General features: G+C 38.4%; 1 protein-coding gene across 1 annotated transcript; it reads right to left on the reverse strand.

Annotated features, from left to right (window-relative positions):
* Positions 1-979: 979 nt before the first annotated feature.
* LOC121978252 (GDSL esterase/lipase At3g26430-like) lies at positions 980-2698 on the reverse strand. Its single transcript, XM_042530622.1, has 5 exons — positions 2470-2698; positions 2170-2379; positions 1785-1951; positions 1410-1680; positions 980-1338 (listed from the first exon to the last, which is right to left on the reverse strand). Exons 1-5 carry the CDS (start codon positions 2696-2698, stop codon positions 1076-1078), a joined length of 1140 nt encoding a protein of 379 aa, XP_042386556.1. The 3' UTR covers positions 980-1075.
* Between the last annotated feature and the right edge of the window lie 17302 nt (positions 2699-20000).

Consider the following 20000-nt stretch of genomic DNA (forward strand, 5'->3'; position numbering starts at 1 on the left):
TTATGATCAACTCATCGATCTACCAGAGGGCACCCCCCTGTGTCAGGGTATATCATCGTAGTCATTGTTTATTCATTTCATTACTCTACTATTTAACATGTTCCTTATATATTCGTGGGATCTGCCTCGAACATCGGGGTGTCAGGGACCGGGGCAACCCAGACCCTGCTTGCAGGTAGCATTGACCAGAGATCTTTTGATGACTTAATCAACATAGAAGACAACTCATCATACTCTCCCTCTAGAACATGATGACTTGATCAGCACTCCAGCCACACATCATTGGTAATTTTGTTTTATCAACGATAAAACTCAAAAATTCGTTAAGCATTTGGATTTTGCTTGTAATTCTTTAACAAAAGTTCCAATTTATATGGAAAGTTTTATCCATCTGGAGTACTAGATTTATCTTGGAATTAATTATATAATTGGAGAGATACCTTTGAGCATGAGCAATTTTATCCACTTGATGCATTTAGATTTGTCTCGGAATCATATCACTGGAGAGATACCTCTGAGCATGACCAACCTCACTAGCTTATTATATTTGGATTTGTCATTTAATGGATATTTTGGACGTATACTAGATTTTTTGGGCAACCTCTCTAGCTTGTTACTTTTGGATTTGTCATCTAATGAATTTTCTGGACGCATACCAGATGCTTTGTGCAATATAATCTCATCTATTTGGAGGAGTTATTACTATCTGATAATAATATTTCTGGTCAAGTACCAGAAAACATTGGCAATATTATGCATCAATGAATAACTTGATGGGGGCAAGTACCATTGAGTTTGGGTGATTATGCAACTTGGAGACTCGATTTGTCTTTGAATAATATTTGTGGAGAACTAACAAATCTCCTTGAGCATTAATGGCAATAAGTTGAGTGAGTAAATCCCTTCCGGTCTCGGGCAACTAGACCCATTAAAATACTTGGAGCTAGTAAATGGAATCAAACTTCACTTCTAATAAAAATAAATATAATTGGCAATTTATTAATAATCAAGCTTCCTAACAAGATCGACTAAAATTCGAAATCAATAAGCTAAAACCTAATGCATCAACAACTCATTATGCCTTCGTTTTGCAAGCCAACTGTAGAGGAACCGGTGGATCCGAGAATTTTCCATCCACAATTTGTTGAAAGATCCATTTGTTGGCGGCGTCAGTATAGTGAACTCCATCCCAAATGATCCTCTTCGATGGATTCTGGCATGCCTTTCCAACAATCACCTCTTTTCCATTTCTTGTCACTGTCGATCCACATCCTATATTCATATTGTAGTTGTACTTTCCTCCATGCCCACAACATGCTACAAGTGGCAACTCAAATCCTAAAAAAAAAAATCATATTTATAAGAATTTAAAAGTTAAAATGTAAGGTTTAATTGTAATTCTTACGAACCATGCTGGTGCGGATGGCTTAGGAGCTCGCGCTTGACCGAGAAAATATCCACGTAGGTGAAGACACCTAGTGGGAGATCCTTTCTCAGTTGACTCAAAGTCTGGTTTAGCTTTTGGTTGAATAGCTGGGCTACGTAGTTAAAGGGGGCCCCACAGCCAAAACGGTCCACCTCTGGCGCTTTAAGGGTGAGTCGGTCTAAAACATAAGGGAGGCAGCCAAAAGGCCCAGTGTTATGAATCCAAAAGTACCTCCCTCCATCCGAATAAATACTCTGCAAACACCCAAACAAAAATAGACAAAACAAAACACTCCCTAGTATTAACATTGATATCTCAAAAACGAACAAACTACAAAAGATTAAGAAATTAAATCCACCTGAATGGCGAGAACAAACTTATCCAAGATATCAGGAATGGCCGATTTGACTTCGTCGGTGGTCCAGTTTCTAAAATAACTCTCCGTGAGGTCGTTCTGGCCAATGTCGATCGTGTATAGGGCTTGAGAGAAGTACTCTTCCTTCGGCAGTTGATCCTTGAACAATCCTACACACAAACGATAATTTAATTTCTATATTATGAATTCATATATTAGCTAGTAGATTTTAGATCTGCAATGCAAGAGAAGCCATCAATTTCATTAAAAAAAGTTAAGTACAATATATGAATTGTATTATGAAGTGAATAAATTGTATTATGAAGTGAATAAGTGATTAAGTTATATTATAACGAATAAATAAAGAGTTTTTAGTATTATTGTGTACCTTGTTGTATGAGTGCTTGGGAGCGAGACTTGAACTGGGAGAACTCCCAAGTCTGGACATCCATGGATATGGGGCTGAAGCCAGACTGGCTCAGTGTGGCGTAAGGCTGCCTGATCGTTGACCCGGCCGTGGCAAAGTTTGCACCGTGAGAGAAATTGGTGCCAATAGAGTTGAGATAAGCGCTGAGGAACGGGAGGCCCAGGCTACTTGCTGCAATAATATTATGATTTTACAAGTGAGATGATGGAAATTAAACTATTAATTGCCATAATTGAGATTGAAATAAATGAATGCGCATACCTATGAAGTCGACAATGAGACGACCGTCAGAGTACCGGCCGACCGGCTTGCCAAAAAAGGACTCGCCGTAAGGTGGCGGGGCCGCCCCGAAGGCGGCTGACAGCCCACCAGTGTCAGAGTTGGAGTCGCCGAAGTTGAAGATGGCTGGGAAGTGACAAGAATCAGAGGAGGCGGCTACGGTGAGAAAGGCTTGGACAAGAAGGAGCCATTGGAGGCAGCTAGAAGCCATAGAGAAGAAGGAGAAGAAAATTGAGTTTAATTGGAATAGAATTGGTGTGGTATAAATAGAGGGAAGGGGAGCATACAACGTATATATAGATAAATGTATCATTGACTTTTTCATAATTTTATCTTTGGAAATAGCTTATAGATTATCTTTTTGCTAATGGTTTTATCTTATGTAAATCATTATCATAAGTTTCTTATCTTTAGTTAGACAATTAAAGATAAAGATAGCTTATTTTTATTAGATAAGATTATTAATAGATGGCTTCGTCTTTAATATTTTCTATTCATAATTTTTTATTACATATGCATGAATCATTCTAATTTTTTCCTTTAATTATTTATTTACTTATTTGCATTATTCAATCGTTTAAAAATCAAACCAAACAAATCAAAAAAAATTAAATGGAATTGTGTTCGAAAAACCAAATTGACTGAACTTTCTCATCAAAATCAAATAAACCAAACAGAATAAAATCGATTAATTCGGTTGATTAACACCATCAATTGATTAATATTAAGTATATGAATTGAGCTGGGTGGTTATTGTCTTAGATATATTAAGCAGTTAGCTGATGATATTTCAATTTAAATTGAACCAAATAAATTTTTTAAAAAATATTTTAAAAAAGTCCAGTGGGTCAATACCTTTCAGTCTTGGGCATATCTCTACTGCAATTCATGTATAGCTCATGGAATTTATTACAGGGCATCATGACTGAAGCTCACTTCTCAAGCTAGCTCACTGACTTAAGTGATTTGGATACATCTTATAACTCCTTGAATTTGATTTTATCATACGATTGGCTTCCTCCTTTGCATGCTGAGATGATTATGGAGGAGAAGGAGAGAGAGGAAGAGAGGAGGAAGAAGAAGCCTTGAATAAGCACACACTTATTCTTCATTACTATGGTCGGCCACTTAATAGAGGTTTTATACCTCCATGTAATACCAAGAGTCATGACTCTTGGTCTTCTTCATGAGGTGGCACACAATGATGTAGCCTTGATGATATGGAATATCATCATTGTCCAACCCATGCCAAGTCACAATGAGGTGACATTTGATCAAGTCAAACTTGACCCTTCATCTTCTCTCTCAAGTCAAGTCAAACTTGACCTCTTATCTCCCATGGTTAATCAAATCTACCATTTGATTCAAATCAATTTAATTTAATAAATCTCTATTCATTGGTTTAAATTGACTCAATGAATCATAGTCTAAATTAGACTCATTCGACACATGAATCAAATTGAGTCCAACTCAATTAGTCTAATTTGGATTACTCTTAATCCAATTTGGTTCATCACATGAACCTAATCCTCTTGGTGCATCATATGAACCTAATCTCCATCTAACTTCTCTTTGTGTGTGACCTTATAAGTTCTTGTAACGTTGGCAATGCTCCTAAACCCATTTAGAAACATAAGCAATGAGCAGTATCTAGCAACACATCATTACTACCCAAGTTACAAGAATGTTGAGATCCAACATCACCATTGTGACTACTAATTGTGACTCTGATAATATGTGACAACGTCTTTCTATCCTTGACATCTAAATTGATCAATTGAGGCATAGACCGTGTCATCCTCTAATCAATCTATGTTTTGAATTCCAAGTAGACTCACTCTAATCAAATGAGCTCAATATCTCATATTGACTTATTTGGACATGATCATACACTTAGTGGTCTCACTCTATCAAGAATCATGATATCACTCCCGTCATATAGGAGGGATAGATCCCATTTACATCACTCACATCCCTTCCCATAATTTGTTACATACCCAGTAGTCACCTTTATAGTCCACCTATTTACGGGTGACTTTTGACGAAGCCAAAGTATGCAACTTCTTATGTAGGGAACCATGGTGACTTCAGGCCCAAGGACTGATAGTCATACTAATAGTCACATGAGAAAGTATATGACACTCATATAATGATCCATTATACTTTCTCATGGCGGATCATTCAGTATACATTCTCCAATGCATACCTATGTGTCAACTTGATATATAATATCCATGACTTGTGAGATCAAGTCATCCAGTTGACCTCATGCTAGTCTCATCGCATTAACATTGTCCCTGAATGTTAATGCTTGACTAGGAATGATTAAGAGTAGTGTTCTCTATATCATCTCATTATCAATTCAACCAATCGATTGATATAGATAAGAACCTTCTACTCAAGGACGCTATTATACTCAGTTATTTAACACTAATACAAGTAAGTATAATAACCATAAAGAAATACCTTTATAAATATATATAGGAATATGATACATTGAGTCCATATAACAATCATCACATGATCGGCTCTAGGGCTCTCACTAATAATGACTATGCCTATGGGGCATGGCTTGCCTATGGGTGGTGGGGGTGGAGGCACACAACCTTGCCAAGGGGCACAACCAAGTTGATGTTCTTCTTCTAAAGTTACTCCAATGTGCCTTTCCACTCCATTTTGGCTCCAAATTACGTCAATCAAAATAAGCAAAGAGCATATCTCCAAACAAATAGTATGGAAATATGAAATAACAATGATTAGGATGCAATAAACATAAATTATATGCATAAAATACAAGTAAATGTGCATCAAACATTACATAAAAACATATATAATCTACGAACATCGGCTAGATATTAACTTAAGCCCACACATTTTCAATTCAATCATCTTTCACACATTCACTATTATTAATCATCAAGTTCTTATGCCTTACTATCACATTCTTACTTGCATCTTTTAATCTTTAGGGGTTGAAATTAATAGAGGAAATATTCAACCCTTGAGTAATTTTAACAGAATAGGGTATAAACAATTTAATTTAGCCAAACTAGTCCTTAGAGGAAATATCTTAGTTTGGAAGGATGACAAACAGACCCATCCTAAGGTTGATGAGACCCCAATTGAATCAACTAGTGATACAGAACAACTACCCACACCTCCAACACCACAAGCATCTTCAATACTTTCATCAACTTTAACTTTATAAGAGTGTGTGACTGAACTAAAGACAACTATCACTCATGGATTTCAGCTTATGGAAAATTGGATGGATGAAATCATGGAGATATTACATACTTAACTTACGAGTCAACAAACCCTACCTTTGGACCAGACCAATTTATCATAGATTATTTTTTTAACAGTTATTTCTCTTACTATCAGTTAAATGTTGTTCTTGACTTACATTTTATCATTTATGATTAAGTTATCATTTTATCTGACTTGAATTCTTATCTTAGTTTGTATTTTGATTAAATATTATTTGATTTGGTTAACTTATTTTTATCTAACTTGAATCCATCAATAGTTAAATCATCACTTGATTATATGCCACGTATTATTTGCATTTTAACCCATTTTTTATATATGAAAAAGAGGGGGAGAGATAAAGAAAATTTTAATTCCTTATCTGATTAAGGTGGAGCAATAATTAAGGGAGAGTTATTTATTCAATTATTTTATTCATGTTTAACTACACTAACTCTATCTTCTTACATACATTGAATACGACAACTTGTTTTCAACTTTTTCATTATTGATTACTAAATTTAATTTAGTTTTCATATTATTAAAAAGGAAGAAATTATTGGTGTTGGGTACCCAACATGTAACCGAGAGTTTAGATATATGACTATGATTAATGTTAGGTTAGTTGTAATCTAACTAATTGTGTAAAGTTTGCAAGTGCATGATACTTGATAGATGTTAAAGTCCTTGTTGTGAACCATAAAGTAACAAAGTACAAGTGGATCTAGGCATCTAAGTCCTGAATGGAAATCAGGTAATCTTGTCTGAAGGCAGAAAAGATGGCGCGCTGGCTCAAGTGGAAGTTAGTTAACGAATAGTTGACTTCCTAATCTATGATGAAGCACCTCAACGCTCCTATACACAATCAGATGATCTAACAAAGTGTTAGTGAATAAGGACTAGGGTGGCGATCCCTGGCTAGGCCCTCCGACACACAAGTCAATTTGATCTCCAGAAGGTGGATGAAGAACAGTAAGGAAAATGCTTGTGAGAAATAGGGTTCAGATGAAGATGCTTGCGTACCTTACCAACGGAGAGGATCCCTCTTTTTATACCACCTCACATAACCTCCGTAATCGTGAGATGGTCCCTGATACATCATAGTTTGTTAGAAGATAAAAGAAAGTACAACCTGGGTGTTTTATATAGTACGAAGAATCTTTTTTCTACCCACGTATATACCTCTTTTGTCATTTATTCATCAACCTTTATTGAGGTGATTAAGAGAATATGCTGCTATAATTAATATGAGAAACATAATAACCTTCGAAGAAATCCATAAAGGAATATCCCCCGATAAGTTCTGATAGGTTATCTTAATGTTGTCTGTTCCTAGTCTACTGAATATATCTCGATCGGTCCATAAGGTTGACCATATTACTTGCCATGATATCAATTTGCTCTATCATATATTAAATACTATAGAGATCTTTTCAGAGATTAATATAATGTCCATAGTTTATGAAAGCTTTATTCAAGAAATCATATAATAGATCATGTATGTTATAGTTTTATCTCAGGGATAATGTGACATTAGGTAGCTTAAACCTAGTCGATCTGTGTCCGACTGAGTGGATGTGTAGTGTTTCTTAAGGTCACGTGTCTTTTAAGTCAGTCTGGGCTTTACTTGGCCAAGCGTACATGGAGAACCTTATGTTTGATCGGCCTTTGTCTGGCTAATCTTATACTAAGAGATCTACAAGGCCAGGTGTCTTTAAGCCCGCTCGATTATTACCCTGCTGGGTGTACATGGAGAGCCTTATATTTTATATACTATCCTTCCGATCTTATACTAAGAGGGTTTTAGAAGGTTTAAGCGCTTAGAGCATGATAATATTTTTACCTGATCAATATCCCTTACATTTGGCCGGCTACTTGACTAATCAGGTATATTATTTCCTGATTACCAGAGCAAAATGCTAGAGCTCTTATATCCAACTAGCTTTATGGCCGGTCATCTTTATTTGAGCATCCTACTTTGTAACTCCTAGGTCAGGACCCTAGAGTTTTATTGTGGGGCAATTGACAGAGTCATATGAGAAGTGCTTCGTCATTCTAACTTTAATCCCCACCTTACCTTGATTTTGACCACCACATCATCCTCGAGATCTGTTCACTATAACCTATATCACTAACCTCTCCTTCAAATCTAATTGAAGGAGATGTAAATGGTTGACTAAACTCAAGTTCTATTTCTTGTACATTTGCCTTCTTACTAGGGTTGTTCGGCAATTCGTACTCTTACCCATACCTGATACACTTAGTGATTTTTTCAAGAATCGCTTGCTGATAACTGATTATTTTATAAAGGAGGGAATACTAAGGAGTTGTGGAAAAGTATTTTGTTTTCAAAAAATATGTCTCTTGTTCTGTCTATCATAAATGGCCATTTATGGTGAGTGCCACGTGGCACCACTACTCATTTTCTACGACATTTTCTGACATTTCCTACTTTGTATGACACAACAACACATCCCCCTTTTCAAATCAATGACTCTCCTTAGTCTTTCCATTCCAAGAGTCTTTTGCTCCATGGTATACTTCTAGTTCTTCAAGTTTCGATGCCTCTGATCGAGCCTATCTCTATTCCAGATATGAAATACCTCTTAATTACTGCATTCGCCTTCCTTTCCCAACTGATCGTCCTCACCTTCCTTCTAATAACTATATTACTTTCTTTTCTGACCAATTAGTGGTCGGTCTACATTTTCCCATTCATCTCTTTTTGTCAGCAGTAAGCCAATACTTCCGCATTCCCTTGTAACAATTTGTTCTAAACAACTTTCATTATATGTGTAGAATATTCAAGTTATTCAGTCTATTCAGAATTTCTCCTACTCCCCGTAATCTTTATTTTTTTCTTACACTAAAAAATCAGAATTCAGGATTTTTCTCTTCTAATCCTGACCGAAAGCGGTCTTCTTCAAGAACATGCCATCCTTGAATAAGAGATGGAAATCCCATTTCTTCTTTATAGAAATACCTAATTCTGTCACTTGGCCCATTGCTTGGCAATCTTCCTTTCCTCGTCTTCTTTATCCTACAAAATTGAAGTAGGACCCCATTTTTCTTACCTATCTTCCCAAACTGAGCCATCAACATTTTAAAATCCATAAATGGTTACAGGAGGACTTTTTATATATTTTTGGTCTAAGCCCCATTCAAAAGAGATTACTTAGTCCCTTTAGTAAGTTTTATTAATTTTGATACTTACACTATCTCTAATTAAGGTATTTTTTATTTCGTGCAGTGGATTTTATTCTCTTATCCTTGATCAATGAGTCAATTGATCAAGAATAGGAATTATTGGCTAAGCGGGGTTTATCAGTACCCCCTTCTCTCGATGAAGTCTTTGCAGATCCCATAGAGGAGACGGACATACCCAGGATATCTGGGGGGGTTACCTTCAAAACTTTCTTTGACCCCTATAAGCTCTTCTCCAAAGAAGGCATCTTCGCCAAAAAGGAAACACAAGAAGTGCAAGTTAACTCTTGCCCCTCCTGCTTGTTAGTTAGAGCCCTAGAGCCAATCATTTGATGATTGATGTATGGACTCGTTGTATCATATTCTTATATATATAAAGGCATTTGTTTATGGTTATTATGCTTACTTGTATTGGTGCCAAATAACTAAGTATAATAGCGTCCTTGAGTAGAAGGTTCTTACTTTTATCAATCAATTAGTTGAATCGATAGTGAGATGATATAGGGAACACTACTCTTAATCATTTCTAGTCAAGTATTAACATTCAGGGACAATGTTAATGCGACGAGACTAGCATGTAGGTCAACTCGATGACTTGATCTCACAAGTCATAGATATAGAGATATCAAGTTGACACATGGGTATGCATTGGAGAATGTATACTGAATGACCCGCCATGAGAAAGTATCATGGATTGTTATATGAGTGTCATATACTTTCTCATGTGGCTATTAGTATGACTATTAGTTCTTCGACCTGAAGTCACCATGGTTCCCTACATAATGAGTTACATACTTTGGCTTCGTCAAATGTCACCCGTAACTGGGTGGACTATAAAGGCGATTACTGGGTATGTAACAAATTATGCGAAGGGATGTGAGTGATCTAGATGAGATCTATCCCTCCTATATGACGGGAGAGACATCGATATTCTTGATAGAGTGAGACCACTAAGTGCATGGCCATGCCCAAATGAGTCAATATGAGATGTTGAGATCATTTAATTGAGTGAGTCTACTTGGGATTCAAGATTTAGATTGATTAGAGGATGACACGGTCTATGCCTCACATTGATCAATCTAGATGTCTAGGATAGAAGGACACTTGTCATATATTGTGAAGAGTCAGAGTTAGTAGTCACAAGGTGATGTTGGATCTCAACATTCTTGTAACTTGGGTAGTAATGATGTGTTGCTAGATACCGCTCATTACTTATGCTTCTAAATGGGTTTAGGAGCATTGCGAACGTTACAAGAACCTATAGGGCCACAAACAAAGGGCAATTAGATGGAGATTAGGTTCATTTGATGAACCAAGAGGATTAAGTTCATGTGATGAACCAAATTGGATTAAGAGTAATCCAATGTAAACTAATTGAGTTGGACTCAATTTGGTTCATATGTTAAATGAGTCTAATTTGGACTTAGACTCATTGAGCCAATTTAATTCAATGAATAGAGATTCATTAAATTAAAATTGACTTGAACCAATGGTTAGATTTGATCAACCATGGGAGAGAAGTGGTCAAGTTTGACTTGACTTGAGAGGAAGATGAAAGGTCAAGTTTGACTTGACCATTGCCACCTCATTTGTGAGTTGGCATTAAGTGGGCCAATGATGATGTTCCACATCATCAAGGTTGGCTTATGTGTGTGCAACCTCATGAGGGAGATCAAGAGTTGTGACTCTTGGTATCCCATGGAGATAAAATGCCCTCATGAAGTGGCCGGCCACTTTATGTGTGCATTTGATGTGCTTGGTGTAACTCCCATCTTCTTCCTCAAGTTCTCTCTTCTCTCCCTCTCCTCTACCTTGGCCGAACCTTTCAAAAGTGCTAGCACACCTTTTTGTTTGGTTTCTCCATCTCTTGCTTGTGTGTATACACATAGAAGAGTATCTACTTTGATATTCTCGAGATCCGACGAACCTTGGACGAGCGGGATTAGCGAAGGACATCGCATCAAGGGTAAATCTCTTCTCCTTTGTAGATCTAGTTTAGATCTAGGCTAGAAACTCGTACTCGAAGTTTTATGTAAATTTTATTTCTTCGCACGGATCCAGTGGCGGGGTTTCGGGGTTTCCGCAACACAAAAAGTGGTTTTTGCGGCCTGAAAAATCTAACAGTGGTATCAGAACCACGTGCGAAGCGCATACGAGTTTTTGTTTGTATTTTTATGAAAAATATCAGTTCTGTAATATTCTGTAAATTTACTATTTTTATAGATTTTATGGGTATTTTTCTTGTAGAAGCGAAGCACAAGAGTTTAGACACTTGTAGGCTTTGACTACCGAGAAAATTTTTCCGAAATGGCAAGGTTTCGCCCCAAATCGTTTTGGGACAGCGGGCTAAGGCGCTGTAGGATCACTTAGGAATACTCGTGATGATTATATCGTGGGTAGGGGTGCTGCCCCTAACCCCGCAATGGGCTTCGTTCCGGTCTTGCGCCCGAAAATCGCTAAACTGGAACGCCGGGAATTTTTACTCATAAAATCATAAAAATATTAGAAAAAAATTACAAAAATTTATGGAAATTACATAATTTAAAATTGTGTATCATTTTGTGATGGGCATGATCCAAAAGACCCCAATTTGATTGAAAATTATATTGTAATTCATAATATGGCCTGCGTGCCGTCATGTGATTGTGCGTGTTGTATATTTGATATGCGACCTGCACGTCGTGCCTTTCTATTTATTTATTCCTGTTGTAAATAGTTTAGACTCGAATGTAACTTGAGTTTCACTCTTTGTAATGTACAAAATGAAGCGGTGGAAGGTTCACTCGGGACAGAGTTACGAGGAGGGTGCGAGCAACATAAGGTAGTCAAAGGAAGGAGCTTGAGAAGCTGTTGACCTTAGGTTGACCATCCGATCTTCTCATTGGCTTGAGAAGATCGTAGTAGGGCCATGACTAATCACAAAATTAATTAATTGCTTGTGTGTGTATATGTGATGCATGCTAGATTAGTAATTAATTAGTGCCTTAACGATTAGATTAGATCTAAGTCGCACACATGATGCACCTCCACGATTAGATTAGATCTAAATCGAGTATATGATATGCATCGTCGATTAGATTAGATCTCAATCGCGTCAACTCAAAAATGCCTACCATACCGTGATACCTATCACTACCTCGATCACATGTTATTATTGAATCTGCCAAAGTAGAGCAGCACATATTATCTTGGTAGGGTACGGAGGGACAATTTTGGTCCCGCCTATCAACGCATGGGTGAATAAAAACTCAATTAGATTGAGTACAACTAGTTAAATCAAGTTTAACTGTAGGCATTTATCCAATAGTTGGAAGATGGGACAAAATCACGTTTATATTAACTCTTGGGCGTATTAGCCAAAGCTAACTCGAGTTTTAATATAAATGCGGATCTTGATCCTATAAACAAGAGTTGCATAGAGATGTAATTGGTAATTAGTTACCTACCGATCATACTAAGTCTTGGGTGATTTAGCCAAAGCTAACTCAAGGCGTAGTATGATGTGGATCTTGTCCCACTTGAATTATAGAATTCAGTGGGAGCATTATTTAATTAAAGGCCTAATTAAATGATTAATTGGAATATGATATTTATTTTTCTGTATTTTTCTGTTGTAGATTACCATGTTGTCAAACACAAACTCCTTCTTCCTGCGTTCTGTCCTTGATAAGGACAAGCTCAATGGAGCTAACTTCCTAGACTGGTACAGGAACCTGAGAATAGTTCTCACATAGGAATGAAAACTGTACGTCCTGGAGCAGCCCATTCCTAAGGCACCTCCTGCCACTGCCACGCGAGCTGATCGTGATGCTTACAAGAAGCATCAAGATGACGCATTAGATGTGTCATGTCTTATGCTCGCGACCATGAACTCTGAGCTTCAGAAGCAACACGAGTTGATTAGCGCTTATGATATGGTTGAACATCTTCGTCAACTATATCAAGGACAAGTGAGGCACGAGAGATTCGAGATCTCTAAGGCACTATTTCAGTGCAAGATGCAAGATGGGACTCCCGTAGGCCCATATGTACTCAAGATGATTGGGTACATAGAAAACCTACAGAGGTTGGGATTTCCCCTTGGCCAAGAGCTGGCCACTGACTTGATCTTGCAGTCCTTGCCAGAGAGCTACAGTCAGTTTGTCATGAACTACAACATGAACGAAATTGACAAGTCACTGCCCGAGCTGCTTAGCATGTTAAGAACTGCTGAGCTCAAGCTTGAGAAGGTTAAGCCCAACTCTATTATGATGGTTCAGAAACACAAGGGCAAGGGCAAGCCCAAAGGCAAGGGAAAGTCCCAAGTGAAGGGCAAAGGCAAGACACTGAAACCCAAAGGAGGGGTTGCCAAAGATGCTACCTGCTTCCACTGCGGTCAGACCGGGCACTAGAAGAGAAACTGCAAAGTTTACCTGGAAGATCTTAAGAAGAAGAGAAGTGAGACTTCCACTTCAGGTATCTATGTTATAGAAGTCAATCTATCTATTTCTTCATCATGGGTATTAGATACCAGATGTGCTTCTCACATTTGTACTAATGTCCAGGCGTTGAGAAATAGCAGGGCATTGACGAAGGGCGAGGTGGACCTACGAGTAGGCAATGGAGCATGGGTTGCTGCTGTTGCTGTAGGAACTTATCATCTATCTCTGCCTTCTGGGCTTGTATTAGAATTAGATGAATGTTGTTATGTGCCTGCTTTGACTAAGAACATTATATCAGTTTCTTGTTTAGACAAGAAAGGTTTTTCATTAACAATAAAGAACAAATGTTGTTCAGTTTATTTAAATGATATGTTCTATTTTAGTGCACCTCTAATGAACATACTCTATATTCTAGACCTTGAGAACCCTATCTATAAAATAAGTACCAAGAGGTTCAAGTCAAAAGACATAAACCAAACCTATATCTGGCACTGTCGCTTAGGTCATATAAATGACAAACGCTTATCCCAGCTCCATAAAGATGGTTTGCTGGACTCATTTGATTTTGAATCATATAAGGCATGCGAGTCATGCCTACTGGGCAAGATGACCAAGACTCCCTTTAGTGGACACAGTGAGAGAGCGACTGACTTGTTAGGACTTATACATAGTGATGTATGTGGCCCTTTCAATGTCATTGCTAGAGGTGGTTATAGGTACTTCATTACATTTACTGATGACTTCAGTAGATATGATTATGTGTACCTGATGACACATAAGTCAGAATCCTTTGAAAAGTTCAAAGAATTCAAGAATGAAGTACAAAACCAGCTTGGCAAGAGTATTAAGATACTTCGATCAGATCGAGGTGGTGAATACCTTAGCCATGAGTTTCGTGACTATCTAGCTGAGTGTAGGATTCTATCTCAACTCACTCCTCTTGGAACACCACAGTGGAATGATGTATCCGAAAGGAGGAATCGTACCCTATTAGATATGATACGGTCTATGATGAGTCACACAGATCTTCCTATGTATCTTTGGGGCTATTCTCTAGATACAGCAGCCTTCATTCTTAACCGAGTTCCATCTAAGGCTGTAATAAAGACATCATATAGGATATGGACTGGGAGAGATGCCCAGGTGTCTTTTATGAGGATTTGGGGTTATGAGGCTTACGTTCGACGTCAAGTCTCGGACAAATTGGGACCCAAATCCGATAAGTGCTATTTTATTGGATATCCCAAGGAAATGAAGGGATATTACTTCTACATTCCCAGTCAACACAAGATAGTTGTGGCTAAGACTGGGGTATTTCTAGAAAGAGATTTTGTTTCTAGAAAGACTAGTGGGAGTACGTTCGATCTTGAAGAAGTTCAAGATACGGACCATAGCACTGAATCCTCAATGGAAGTTGAACTGGAACCACAAAGTGTTGTGGATGATGTTGTTCCATAAGGAGTTGAGGAATAACAACCAGTCCAAGTAGACCTACCTCTTCGCAGGTCTGATAGGGTGCGTTGTCAGCCTGAGAGATATTCATTTCTCTTGTCTGACCATGGTGACGTTGTGCTCATTGAGGATGAGCCTACCTCCTATCAGGAAGCTGTGATGAGACCAGATTCCGAGAAATGGCTAGAGGCCATGAGATCCGAGATGGAATCCATGTACACTAACCAAGTATGGACTTTGGTTGATCCACCTCAAACCCATTGGGTGTAAGTGGGTCTTTAAGAGAAAGACTAACATGGATGAACTTATTTATAAGGGTCACTTGGTAGCTAAAGGTTTCAAGCAAATTCATGGTATTGACTATGATGAAACTTTTTCTCTAGTAGCGATGTTTAAGTCCATTCAGATCATGCTTGCTATTGCAGCGTACCACGATTATGAGATCTAGCAGATGGATGTCAAAACCGCGTTTCTGAATGGAAACTTGCTCGAGGATGTGTACATGACACAACCTGAGGGTTTTGTAGATCCACAGCATACTGGCAGAGTATACAAGCTGCATAGGTCCATTTATGGACTAAAGTAAGCTTCTCGGAGCTGGAATCTTCGATTCGATGATGCAATCAAACAGTTTGATTTCATCAAGAATGAAGATGAACCTTGTGTCTACAAGAAGGTTGTTGGGAGCACAGTTGTCTTCCTTATATTGTATGTGGATGACATACTACTCATTGGGAAAGACATCCCTTTGCTACAGTCTGTCAAGACTTGGCTAGGGACTTGTTTCTCAATGAAGGACTTAGGTGAAGCATCCCGCATTCTAGGGATACAGATCTAAGAGATTGTTTGGCCTAAGTCAGAGTACATACATTGACAAGGTACTACTTCGGTTTGCCATGCAGAACTTCAAGAAGGGATTTCTGCCGATGTCACATGGTGTAAGTCTTTCGAAGACTCAAGGTCCCTCTTCTAGAGAGGAGAGAGACCGCATGGATCAGATCCCTTATGCTTCAGCCATAGGATTTATCATGTACGCCATGCTATGTACTCGTCCTGATGTCTCATATGCTTTGAGTATGACGAGCAGATACCAGTCAGATCCAGGTGAAAGTCACTGGATAGCGGTCACGAATATTCTTAAGTACTTGAGAAGGACTAAAGAATATTTCTTGATATATGGAGGCGATGACGGGTTAGCTATAAAGGGTTATAGTGATGCTAGCTTCCAAACTGACCAAGATGATTATCGATCGCAATCTGGGTTCGTGTTTTGCATAAATGGTGGTGCTGTGAGCTGGAAGAGTTCGAAGCAGGACACAGTAGCTGATTCTACAACAGAGGCCGAGTATATTGCTGCATCAGAAGCAGCAAAGGAGGCAGTTTAGATCCGTTAGTTATTACTGAGCTTGGAGTGGTTCCTAGCATAGCTGATCCCATAGAGCTCTATTGTGACAACAATGGAGCAATAGCACAGGCCAAGGAACCTCGCTCACACCAGCGGGCCAAACACATACTACGGCGCTTCCATCTCATTCTAGAGATCATCGATAGAGGAGATGTGAATATTTGCAGAGTACCCACTGAGGCTAACATCGCAGATCCCTTGACCAAGGCTTTGGCATAGAGAAAGCATGATGGTCACACTAGGTCATTGGGCCTTAGAGCCTATACTGATTGACACTAGTGCTAATGAGAGATTATTAGTTAGAGCCCTAGAGCCAATCATTTGATGATTGTTGTATGGACTCGTTGTATCATATTCTTATATATATAAAGGCATTTGTTTATGGTTATTATGCTTACTTGTATTGGTGCCAAATAACTAAGTATAATAGCGTCCTTGAGTAGAAGGTTCTTACCTATATCAATCGGTTAGTTGAATCGATAGTGAGATGATATAGGGAACACTACTCTTAATCATTCCTAGTCAAGTATTAATATTCAGGGACAATGTTAATGCGACGAGACTAGCATGTAGGTCAACTCGATGACTTGATCTCAAAAGTCATGGATATAGAGATATCAAGTTGACACATGGGTATGCATTGGAGAATGTATACTGAATGACCCGCCATGAGAAAGTATCATGGATTGTTATATGAGTGTCATATACTTTCTCATGTGGCTATTAGTATGACTATTAGTTCTTCGACCTGAAGTCACCATGGTTCCCTACATAAGGAGTTACATACTTTGGCTTCGTCAAACGTCACCCGTAACTGGGTGAACTATAATGGCGATTACTGGGTATGTAACAAATTATACGGAGGGATGTGAGTGATCTAGATGAGATCTATCCCTCCTATATGACGGGAGAGACATCGATATTCTTGATAGAGTGAGACCACTAAGTACATGACCATGCCCAAATGAGTCAATATGAGAAGTTGAGATCATTTGATTGAGTGAGTCTACTTGGGATTCAAGATTTAGATTGATTAGAGGATGACACGGTCTATGCCTCACATTGATCAATCTAGATGTCTAGGATAGAATGACACTTGTTATATATTGTGAAGAGTCACAATTAGTAGTCACAAGGTGATGTTGGATCTCAACATTCTTGTAACTTGGGTAGTAATGATGTGTTGCTAGATACCGCTCATTACTTATGCTTCTAAATGGGTTTAGGAGCATTGCGAACGTTACAAGAACCTATAGGGCCACAAACAAAGGATAATTAGATGGAGATTAGGTTCATTTGATGAACCAAGAGGATTAAGTTCATGTGATGAACCAAATTGGATTAAGAGTAATCCAAAGTAAACTAATTGAGTTGGACTCAATTTGGTTCATGTGTTAAATGAGTCTAATTTGGACTTAGACTCATTGAGCCAATTTAATTCAATGAATAGAGATTCATTAAATTAAAATTGACTTGAACCAATGGTTAGATTTGATCAACCATGGGAGAGAAGTGGTCAAGTTTGACTTGACTTGAGAAGAAGATGAAAGGTCAAGTTTGACTTGACCATTGCCACCTCATTTGTGAGTTGGCATTAAGTGGGACAATGATGATGTTCCACATCATCAAGGTTGGCTTATGTGTGTGCCACCTCATGAGGGAGATCAAGAGTTGTGACTCTTGGTATCCCATGGAGATAAAATCCCCTCATGAAGTGGCCGGCCACTTTATGTGTGCATTTGATGTGCTTGGTGTAACTCCCATCTTCTTCCTCAAGTTCTCTCTTCTCTCCCTCTCCTCTACCTTGGCCGAACCTTTCAAAGGTGCTAGCACACCTTTTTGTTTGGTTTCTCCATCTCTTGCTTGTGTGTATACACATAGAGGAGTATCTACTTTGATACTCTCGAGATCCGACGAACCTTGGACGAGCGGGATTAGCGAAGGGCATTGCATCAAGGGTAAAGCTCTTCTCCTTTGTAGATCTAGTTTAGATCTAGGCTAGAAACTCGTACTCGAAGTTTTACGTAAATTTTATTTCTTCGCATGTATCTGGTGGCGGGGTTTCGGGGTTTCCGCAACACAAAAAGTGGTTTTTGCGGCCCGAAAAACCCAACACTGCTAAGAAGCAAACCATCTCTACTCAATCAGCCCCCCTCAGGAGGATGCACGAGAATAGTCCCCCGAACAAACCTTGTCTATTCTTTATCCTACCTTATTGGTGCCTACTCTTGGCCAACCTCAAGAGGATACTTCTTTATTGGGCTATTCTCCATATCTCATCCTCTTTATATCTCCCGACCCAAGTACTACATCTGCTACTCCTGAATGCCTTCCCCAATCATCCATCATTTTTTCTTTGCCTTTTCTCAAGCTTCCATTTGTCCACTATCTCTTCTTTCTTCTACCCTACCTATTTTATTAGAAGGTCACCTAATAGATGTATGGATAGAGGCCAAAGACTAGCTTAGCAAACTCACACCCATAGAGTTGGCAGATGAATTTTCATATAAGCACACTAAGGTATCATCACTTAGCCATCTATTCTTATCCCTCTTTAAAACTAGAAACTGTGCTTATTTTTCAGTGCTGGGCAATCAGTATGAGCGTCTCTCAACAATTTCATGATTTAGTGAAGGAGAACGAGTTGCTGAAATAGCAAACTTCCATAGCTATTTCTACACAAAATTTTGAGTGAATAAAATAATTATCTGCTCAACTGAAAGAAGCTCAAGAGCTGGCTAAAGCTGAGCATGAGAAGATGACTCAATGGAAGACCACCTCAGAAACTCTCAAGGCTCAACTTCAATCAGAAGCAAACTTCCAAGAAGAAAAATGAAACTAGATGAGCAGATTATTGTGAATAAGCAATTGTGAGCTCAAATGTCTGAATTAAAGTCTACTCACACAATCGAATGAGCAACCAGGGAAGCTGAACTGATGAACCAAAAGGATGAACAAGATTCCTTACTTGCCAATTTACTGACTGCTGAAATGGAAACCATTACCATCTGAGCGACGCTAACAACTTATCAGGTAGGAGAGGACAAGCGTTTTGAAGTGAGGAAGACTGCCCTTTCTACACCCACGAATTCAATGCGCCTATTGCTAATTCCATTTCTAAGGCTCTTATTCTTAGAGTTGAAAGAGCGATGACACAATTAAAAGAGGGGGGATATTTAACCTCTGCTCCTCCAGCCAATGTTCTGGACCATAAAGATACTCCATGCTGCCTCGTCAGACTTGCTTCCTCGTTTTTCTTAATTCATCTTGCTATTTCTCACATGTTCAAGTTGATTGTTAACATCTACTAAACTTTTGTTGCCTGTTCAAGTATTTAATTAAACTCATTGACCATATATTTTTTTTATTGTTATTATTTATTTATTTATTTATTTTTACAAACCTTCACTATGTAACCATTTTCAATATATGGTCTCTATAATAAGGATAATCTAGCTCCACTCAAGTAAAAACTTAGGCGAGATGAGACGATGCCTCTCTAGATCGCTTGCTTGGGCCAAACAAACTATCACATGTGCCGTCCATCTGGCCAAGAACATCCATTCCTATGGCCGACCGAACTTGGGATTTGTTTAAGTTCATAGCTATTCGATTGTAAGCCTTAAAAAAGAACTAGCTATAATACTCCTTATTTACTCATGTAAAGGAGTTTGGGATTGGTCAAAATTAAGCCTGTTCAGCATAACACCCCTTAGAATGTCCCAAACCAATGTGATATGATGTAATATGTTCACCTAGTAATTATGGACGAGTTTTGAAAA

This window comes from Zingiber officinale, chromosome 4B (genome assembly GCF_018446385.1).
Source record: "Zingiber officinale cultivar Zhangliang chromosome 4B, Zo_v1.1, whole genome shotgun sequence".
Classification (NCBI taxonomy): domain Eukaryota; kingdom Viridiplantae; phylum Streptophyta; class Magnoliopsida; order Zingiberales; family Zingiberaceae; genus Zingiber; species Zingiber officinale.

Bases quoted from the DNA above. Each gene is read 5' to 3' on its own strand.
- LOC121978252 (XM_042530622.1), bottom strand. From the start codon at position 2,698: ATGGCTTCTAGCTGCCTCCAATGGCTCCTTCTTGTCCAAGCCTTTCTC. The intron at 1,952-2,169 runs GTACACAATAAT...GTTTGTGTGTAG, and splicing joins CCAAGCACTCATACAACAAG to GATTGTTCAAGGATCAACTG. The intron at 1,681-1,784 runs GTGGATTTAATT...GGGTGTTTGCAG, and splicing joins AGTTTGTTCTCGCCATTCAG to AGTATTTATTCGGATGGAGG.